The 9982-nt window shown below is 32.4% G+C and overlaps 1 protein-coding gene across 1 annotated transcript; it reads left to right on the forward strand.

Annotated features, from left to right (window-relative positions):
* On the forward strand, positions 1 to 8342 carry LOC126845379 (dynein intermediate chain 3, ciliary-like). Its single transcript, XM_050584035.1, has 10 exons — positions 1 to 183; positions 247 to 408; positions 3843 to 4107; positions 4189 to 4442; positions 4553 to 4714; positions 5092 to 5300; positions 5383 to 5518; positions 5849 to 5995; positions 6308 to 6487; positions 8256 to 8342. Exons 1-10 carry the CDS (start codon positions 1 to 3, stop codon positions 8340 to 8342), a joined length of 1785 nt encoding a protein of 594 aa, XP_050439992.1.
* The last annotated feature ends 1640 nt before the right edge of the window (positions 8343 to 9982 follow it).

Here is a 9982-nt window from a genome sequence, read left to right on the forward strand (position 1 = left end):
ATGTACTCTAGTTACACGTACGCCAAGTGTAGACGAGAATACGGTAGGCAATGTAAATTCAATAATTGGGGTCCCAAGTTGCTAGAGAACTTAATCCCGGAACCCGGTCTGGAAGAACAATGGATAGCAAAAAACCCGTGTCACAGGAGCACGTTGATCGCCGTCGACATGTCCCTACACGATGTAAATAACATAATTCGACAGATGGTCATAATTATAATAGTTATTTTATGTTGCCCGGTTTAGATCAACACCATTCGTGCAGAGTACGCGGAACGGGGTATAAACCACGTGGAAGGTGGATGGCCCAAAGACGTTAATATTGACGACCCAGAACAGGTGGTCAGGTTTAGGAAAAAAGCAGAAAAAGACGAATCGTACATGCAAGCAGTAATACAGATGTCCAACGTAAGTAAGGATTAACAATTATTCAACAATTTTTATACAAGTCTCACCTGGCAGTGGCTTATTTAGCAATTTATCTAGAAGGCGGATATAAAAAAATGACGATCATGTGTGCTAATATATCAAATGAGTGTATAATAATTCAGTGTGAAGATACATTTGTGTTAGCAGTTATCATTATTTGAAGAATCATTTATTTAGATGTTACCTATATAAAATAACTCAGACAAACTATAAGGAACATTTTTACGTTGTGTTTGACCAAAATATTACTATATTTTTCCAGTTACTGCAAAATTAGTAAAATATTTATTTACTAAATATTTTATTTAAAAAAAATAAAATTTCAGTTTATAAACTGCTAATAACTAAAAAATATTTTTCTTCCATAAATTAATTATAAGTATAATTTTTCTTAACCCTTTCAGTCCAGACTTTTTTATTTGAGGAAAAACATTTTTTTTTTTTACATTTTTTTATTATTTACTAATTAAATAAGCTCCAAAAAAAATTTCAAAATTTTTACAACCCCCCTTCCCAAAAATTGTACCATGTACATTGTAATGTGCACTGGGTCTCACCATCATAAAGATTACAGATTATTATTTTTTTACACAAAATTATTCTTTATAAAAAAAAGTTGGAATATAAATGTATAAGATCGAATTAATTGTTAAAAATGTACATAACAATTTGTTTTATTTCAAACACACTCGTTTTAATATATTATTGTCTTTTTAATACATTTTAAAATGGTAAATATAAAACAATAAATATTTTATAAGTTATAACAATTACAAACATGAAAATAAAACTTTTTCCAAACTAAAAAACTAAAACTTAATAACTAAAAAACTCAGTAACCAAAACCATAAATTGGTAACTAAAATATACAGTTCTTAACAAATAAAATTACCTCTTTGGTATTAATTTCAAATACAAAATAAAACACAAAACAAAATATAAAATATTTAAGAATGGAATGCATTAAAACAATTTGATTTTGTTGTAAAACATAAATGTACGTTGCACTTCTCACAAAAAACATGAGTTCGTCCTTTAGAGCAGCCTTCATACTTGTATCTAGTAGCCTTCTTTCTACTATCAAATTTGGGTAGGTGACCCACGCCGTCATGCTGAACAAATGTTGAAGGACGCGAGTCGACTAGTTGAATTTTTTGAGCTGGCGAAAATAATACTTTTTGAACCGATGATGGGGTATTTGATGGTCTTCTTCTTTTTTTTTGATGTAGGTGTCGTAATTTTTCCCATATAAATTAACTCATGCGAAAACTTAGTAAATCCAAAATTGTATTTTTTTTAGTTTTTAATTGTTTTGTGTCTTCTATGTATTCTAACTAACAATTACTTACAGCCATGTCAAAGGCATGGCTAACCATGCGCAAAGTCCATTTGTTTGACTTAATAAAACAGCGATAAAAGCTGACAAGCTGGTCATGCTTGTCAACTCCACCTATTGTTTTATTATAGTGTCTCACAATTTCTGGTCTTTCAATATCAACATATTTACGATCTTTTTTGTCCCACCTTTTTACATAATCAACTTCTCCTGACGTTATAACATTTGAGGACAAATAAACCGGTTTGTTGTCGTACCATTTAGTTAGCCCAATATTGACGTCTGGTACATTAGAAGTGACTTCAAACGTCGTCCCTCGTACCATTTGTTTCATAACTTTGTCGGTTAAATACGGAGGGTTGCAATAACGATTTGGTCGAATAGTACCGGTAGCATATATTTCCTTTTTTTGGAGAGTATAAAATAAATTGAACAAAGTGAAATAATTGTCCATAGTTAAATAATGACTGTTCTTTCTCAAGTGTTCGGATAAGACTAATACCACTGCACCACCCAGACCAAATTTTTTTTTCAACTCTTCAGATACTTCGGCCATATTACCTTGATACAACAAAAAATTGTACACCATTTTCACCGCATAACAAAAAAAGCTTGATCCCCACGGATTAGGCTTTCCTCGGATGTACTTTTTGACTGATACATTACCCTTAAATGGTACTATTTGCTCGTCAATACATACATTCAGTTCAACAGGTAATTCAAAACACCTTTTTTTCAATGCGTCAAAAAGGGGCCGAACTTTGATAAATTTATCAGTGTTTGTTGGAAGGATATCCATATTATTGATAACATGGAAATGACTTCTAAGTGCAAAAAATCGATTCCTACACATTGTGTTAGCAACTATTTTTATGTATGTTTTTCCTCCCAGTACATCCTCACGCGAGGAAATTTCAATGTGCCCATAATTAAATGAATAGCAATAAAATATTGTATTTCTTCAGAAGTAGTGGGCTTGAAATTACGTGTGCCTTTTTGCACGGCATATAAATTAGTAAAAAAAGACATACTTTCGAAGTCTACTGTATCAAAATATTTTGAAAAATAATCCACAGGGCTTAAAAGTTTTTCAGGACACGGAGATTGTAGTAAATTATCTATTTTTATTGAAGGAGGATTAAACGGTTTTTGTGTCCATTTTATATTTTTTTTCTCCACAGTAAACCACTCTGATTGGACAGTTTCACTTACTTGCTCGTCATCATCATCTGTGTCAGTTTCATTATTAGAGGTCTCGTCAACAGGCAATTCGAAGTTTTCAATCTCGTCAAAATCGGCTAATAAAAAATTTAATTCTTCGACATCATCTTCTACATAACTATCTTCGAAGTCGCTTAATTCTGAGATGTTTCCATCCAGTATATCGATTAATTCTTTATTAGTTAATTTACTCATTTTTAAAAATATTTCACAATGCGTGTATTATTATAAAGATACAAAAAATATTACGTTTTTGTACAAAATTAACAAGAAACGATAAACAACGTGACGGTTTGTGTAAAATAATAAAAATCTGTAATTTTTATGACGGTGAGTCCCAATGGCCATTACAATGTACATACCTCTTAAGCCGCCTAAATTTCAAAATAAACAACATATGACAATGATTCCGGCGGGAAATGAATAATCAGTGTGTCCAGAGCAGGGGAAAAAAATTACAACATTTACCGTCATAAATTGATTACTACAAGAACAAAAAAGCGCGGGAAAAAATACGATAACGTCTTTATCAAATTTTTTTTGTTTAAAGAGAGATTTATTAAAAACATTGATAACATATAATCAATATTATATTTTATTCTGGTTCTAAACAATTTTACGAATTCACAGTTACCGCTAGATCGCGTTTAAGGTTAATCTAAACGGAATGAAAATTAATTAAAATGTCTGTACATTACAATGTACAAGATGACTGAAAGGGTTAATGCGAATATTCAATGTATTATTCACATTACGAAAGTTTTTCTAAATTGACTTTAATATTTTTTTTTTCATTAATAACACTCGGATTATGTGTTGTGTAGTTTCTGATCAAAAACGATTTAAATGTATGTAGCTCACTGAACATTTCATCCACCAAAACAACTCGATCGATATTTACGAACCATATTTCATCGACCCGGACTGCCAGCTGTTGCATACAATAGCACCATCTTTCCGGACGGTGGCTATTATGTCCGACACATTCGCTTCAACAAGACCGGTACAAAACATATCCTGGTCTCCTGATCAAGGTTCGTTAGTAGCGATAAGTTATGCCAACTTGGAGTTCCAAAAAGCAGATCCACTCGATAGTCCAAATTCACTAATATTCGATTTGGGTAAATCACACTTATAATTTGTAATTTTACTACTTGAGTCTTAATAACAAAATCATTTAATTTATTCATATTATTTTGCAGAGGACTCGACTACTCCGTATCTCACAATCGAATCACAGTATCCTGTTGCTGTGCTTGAGTTTAATAACCGAGACTCTCAGTGCTTAGCCGGCGGTCTTGTAAGCGGTCAGGTTTGTTATTGGGATATTCGTAAAAGTTCTGCGAGTGTCGGAATAAGCAACGTTAAAAGCAGCCACCGCGATCCAGTCAGAAGTCTCCGTTGGATTCATTCAAAAACTAGTACGGAATTCTACACAGGCGCGGCTGACGGTCAGGTATCTAAATTTTTTATATCTACCATGCTTTTTGTTTTAGTGACTTCAATTTTTAATACTTTTTTAATTTTAATGTTGTTAATATATAAAAAATCTATCGTATTGCCTAGGTTATGTGGTGGGACACGAGAAAACTAACGGAACCGACGGAAGTTCTGTTTTTAGATTTGTCCAAAAGCGAGAAAACAGATGATCCCGAATGGGAGAAATGGGCGCGATCACATGGTGTATCTTGTTTGGATTACGATCCTGCAATTCCGATTCGGTTTATGGTGTGTGATTATAAATCATTTGCGATTTGATTTTTTTTATAGTTCTTTACCGTATTCGCTACACAAATGAGTCTAGTCAATTCCAATATCTCCACAAGGTTCCTTCACCATTTCTTTACTTTCTTTACACACATCTCCATGCGACTTTATCACATGGTGGATGTTTCCTACTTCACTTCTTCCTCAGTGTATCTAAACTAATAAATCTCTCTACTATGATTTCTCTTGTTTTACTATTGCATTTTCCTCCCTTCTTTCATCGATTAATAAATATCGTATTACTCAAAATCTACATGGGAAATATTAAGAGTCGCTCCGACCTGACCTTTGGGAGGAAAATGTTGTTTGATTGCATACATAATTAATCCATTTTTCAGATAGGTACTGAAACTGGACAGGTGTTCAATGGAAATCGAAAGGGTAAAACTGTATTTGAAAAAATATCAGGTATATATAATTGTCACGCTGGTCCAGTATACGCGGCTCAACGAAGTCCTACGTTTTTGAAAAACTTTTTAACAGTTGGCGACTGGCAAGTGCGATTATGGTCGGAAGACGTCAAAGACTCGCCAATCATGTGGTCAAAGTAAATAACAAACCAATTTTGAAAAAAAAAAATCGGCTAACATTATACACGCAGCTCAATATTTAGTTAATTTTACCACTAGGCGACACGAAATGAGATTAACTGATGGCGCTTGGAGTGAAACTAAACCTTCGGTGTTTTATACAATTCGGGCCGACGGTTGTCTAGATGCTTGGGACGTTTTACAGAAACAGAAAGATCCCATACTCACAATTAAGGTTAGATAAAGAGTACACTCGGACTGCACCAAATTTTTATCAGCTAGAACAAGGTGTGCCCAACATTTATCAACAGAGATAGGTATTAAGGAGCTGGCGTGGGTCTATTGATCGGGACCGTGAATAATAACGATATTACCCAAGCTAAACATAACATACTATATTAAAAAAAACATTTTACTCAGCCAACTGGGCGTATTCTATAAAACACACAAGATGCGCTCATAGTTGGGATACCTTAATAATTGATTTAAAAACAAATTTGAGTTCTGTGCGCAGTTCGTATGCACCGATATTGGGAGTAAAATGATATTTTTACTCGGTTTTTAGGTATCTGACAAAAGCTTAAACTGTATTAAATGTCACGAAAACGGAGCTTTATTGGCTGTAGGCGATGACTGCGGTAAAACATATGTAATAGAAATGAACGATTGGTTTGTGACCCCTGGTAAAAACGATAAAGCCTTAATGGCTGCTGTAAGTACAGATTGTTTACAACTAAGTAATGTATGCTGATATTTATATAACTTTGTAAATAAGTAAATAATTTATGTTAAAACTCAGATTTTTAGTTCTATAACATTAGCATTACTATGTGAAAAAAGTGTTCAAGAAAATAAAGATAAATTCATAAGATTCAATTACAATAATTATTTTTATTTTATTTTTCTATAATATGAAAACACATCTTATTTGTAGACTTTGTGAAAATATTTAAATGATTGTTTAAAACCGATATAACTACGGAAATACGAGTTTATTAATTCATGGATAGAATTTGAATTGTAGATGTTCGATCGAGAAACCAAACGTGAGAAAATTATTGAGGCCAAACATCGTGAGATGAAATTAAAAGCAAAAACCGGGCCTAAAGAAACGACTGGCAAAGATAATCAAGCCAAGATGGCTGAAGCCGTGGCAAGATTGATTGAACAGGCAGAGAGGGAATTTATTGAACTCAGCACAGATGTAAATACCAATTACTTTTTAACACGAAATATTTTTAGACTTTTTAAACATTTCTCCTCTGTTAAGGAACGCTCATGGATCATGAACTTGTTATATTTTTTTTAAATTAAATTTGTTTATAATAAGAGAATTGATAAAAGAATCGACTGTAAAGATATGTGATAAGATCAATATTCCCCTAGATAACAAAAAATCAGCTGATCACCTGTTCCAGGTATTCCAAATATAGCAGTAAGTTTTTTGTAAACAACAGCAATCATAGGCGTGTGGAAATTTATGGAATGTACTCCATAAAAAATACATCCACGTCAAAAACAAAAAAACGATTCTTCTTAGGTCAGAAAAACGTATAGACATATGAATGAAAAGACAGAGTTTAACAGCCGTTTGCTGCCTACTTTTGATTGCCTATAGATATGCATATGCGCTCAGGGGCGGCTCTAGGAATAAAAAAGAGCTAAAAAAAAAATAAAATACATAATATATGCAAGATGTAAACTTAACATAATAAAAAAACATATTCTAATGTAATCTAAAATATATTACTGTAAAAATTAACTACACTTTCTAACGTATAAAATTAGTACAGTCATTGAGTACTCAATGGTACGATTTAAATAGTTAGTAAATAAACATCCAACTTCATCCTCCTAGATGTTTTAGGAAATATATCGATAACTTTATTAATATTTACAGGAATTTCATTATGAATATTTAAAACTGCTAAACTAATTATGCGCTCTTAACCCATGATCAACCTCATATAATTTTTTAAGCGGCTTAATGATGAAAAACTTTTTTCAGCTCTTGTTTTTAGTTGCAAAATCAAATAATTGATAAAAGGTAAAAAAAATAGTTATTCTATACAGAAGAAAAAAAATACATAGTTGGTCCAACTAAAGTTGTAGGTAATGCAACTACACATTTAGCTCGGCTAACTAAATAATTTAGTTGTGGAACTATTTATTTAGTTATTCCAACTAGAAATAAGTTGTGTCCCTATATTAACTATAATTTTAGTTGGACCATCTATGTATTTTTTTTTAGTGTTTAAAATTCTATTGAACTATCTGTTTCAAAATTAAATCTTGTTGTTTGACGGCTTCATAAACGAGGCATTCTTATTTCTTCACCGAAAGCAATTTCTTATCAAAAGCATTTATAAAATATTTTTCAAAATATTCAATTACAAAATTGGTTTTCTTTAACTTGTGAATACCATCGTAATTCAGATACCGTCGTTCGTTCCTATTGATTGTAACTATAGTTTAAGGTAGTATTAGATAATAAACGTAAAAAGTAATTAAAAAAATAATCAAGTTATAAAGACCCTTGAATCCGTCCCAGCATGTGCTACCTACAACCTCTGTCGATTGTCTTAGTTGTCCACGGTTCAGCATGCACAAGGCATTGGCCAATCAAAAGTAGGCAATTGCTACACCTATAAACTGGCTTCTCCCCCACCCACAACAACGCTTCTTCTTTCTTATGTCTATAGAAAAGTAATAATCAAATAATTAAGTGTAGACATCGTTTAAGAATAATGCTGTTTTGATTCATTGATTATTAGTATTTGGTTATAGTAGTGAAAAAAACATTGATTGATAAGGATTATAATCGGCTAAAAATTGATATGATAAATAAGTGATTAGATTTAAGTGTCAATTGATAATATATGGTTAGGTCTGGAGACAACTGTTTCAACATTTTTATCTTTAGCTTAAAATAACGTATAATCGTACTAGCTTAATTATCTTTTGTGCTTTAGAAACAGCAAGATGATGCTACAAAAGAAGAAGATCAAGTTGATGAAGTGGAAGAAGAAGCCGGATTCGAAGATCAATTTGAGCTGTAGGCTGTAAGCTACCCATGTAAAATGGATGTTTTGTGTGTGATCTCATATAGTTTATTGTGCAATAACACATTTAATATAGTTGCTATACTGCTCTCGTTTTCATAGTTACTACTATTTACTGAAAAATTATATTTTCACATAAAACACATGTACAATAAGTATAAATCTTGTTTCTCGACGAAGTCTTATCTATTTTAAATATGCTTCGCGGAGTCAATAAGGATGGGCCTGATGGGATTTCCTTTACAAACTCAGATTTTCTCTTTGTTGGCATCTCTGGCTTATATTTAAGAAATCATTAAATTAAGGTGTTTTTCCAGAGTGCTTAAAAAATTGGTACAATTTACCCTCGTTTAAAAAAGAGAGATCCATCTAAAATTAAAAACTACCGTTCTATTACTTTATCTTTAAGAATTCCAATATCTCCACGAAGGCTAGCGTTCTCAGCCTTAAGTTCGGTTATTTGACTAGATAAGAAGTTTAAACTCTTCAAGTCATTAAGTTGAGTAACTGAGAGGCTGCAAAAGTTTTACTTTGGCCTAACATTTCATCTTGCTTAGACTGCAAGGAAGTAATCGCACAAAATACATCATTTGATACTTGATTCAAGGAATTAGAGGAAGAACCTTCGGGCAGTGGTATCCAGTATTATTGGTGTATCACCATTTTTTTGCGAATTTGCTGGGACACCAGCCATTCCAAAGAAAATATTTTTTCTTGATGTAGCTTAGCGTTTAAGTCTCCAATAATTGGATGTTAGCAACAATTGGTAAACAACAAAATTAATAAAAATGATAAGAATTTACTTACAGCACAAAAACAGGCTTTATAAAAACTCAAAAAAAATAGACTATTAAGCTAAATTAACTTATGAAAACACGTATGCATCTTTATTACATTGAACTAAACGAATGCTGATCATTAGTACAGCAAATAAAACCTTTAGAGCAATGAAAAAATGAAAATAAATATAAGGTGTAATGGATTATTGAATCCAGCCAAATTTACGACATAACCGATTTCTCCTTGAATATTAATAATGTGCACGACCTAAATGAGTTATTCTATACTTTATATGTAACCAAAAGGTAAACAACGTCATAAATTGTAAAATCCAATTATAAATTGTAAAAGCCAATTTATTTATGCAACCATAAGAAATCATATACTTTGTACAACTAAAGATTGTAAAAACGCACAAACAAACCCATTAAATATTGTATAAATCATCTATCGGACAATGTTCCGCAATTAACAGTAGACAGCTTAGCAATTCACCAACAACCCGGACTCGAGGATTGGCGATTGCACAACTGGGAAAAGGTCACCGATGCGGAGATGCGAAGGACTCTTACCACTCGAACCGGATGGCCATTTTGCGTAAATACCAGCCGTTTCACCAGAGCGAGTCAGAGTGTTCTGGCTGCGTATTATCTATGATATACCTGAAACAAAACACTCATTTTACTGTCTGTGTATTAAAATAATGCTTGTTATAATACATATCATACCTTATTTTTGATTGAAAGTATTCATTTCATTTAAAAACCTTCCAACTTCCTTCTTGAACTTTTGTGTACTGAGTCTCCAAAGGCCACAGACTTGCGAGAACTTTACACTGGTGCAGTGCGGTACGATTG

This window comes from Adelges cooleyi, unplaced genomic scaffold (assembly GCF_023614345.1).
Source record: "Adelges cooleyi isolate 19-005CV unplaced genomic scaffold, UGA_ACOO_1.1 ACOO_flye_CR_arks_rails_tigmint_CR_PRNA_784, whole genome shotgun sequence".
NCBI lineage: Eukaryota > Metazoa > Arthropoda > Insecta > Hemiptera > Adelgidae > Adelges > Adelges cooleyi.

Coding starts and splice junctions, on each gene's coding strand:
- LOC126845379 (XM_050584035.1), top strand. CDS start 1: ATGTACTCTAGTTACACGTACGCCAAGTGTAGACGAGAATACGGTAGG. Junction 409..3,842: donor CAGTAATACAGATGTCCAAC/GTAAGTAAGGAT, acceptor AAATGTATGTAG/CTCACTGAACATTTCATCCA. Junction 4,443..4,552: donor CAGGCGCGGCTGACGGTCAG/GTATCTAAATTT, acceptor CGTATTGCCTAG/GTTATGTGGTGGGACACGAG.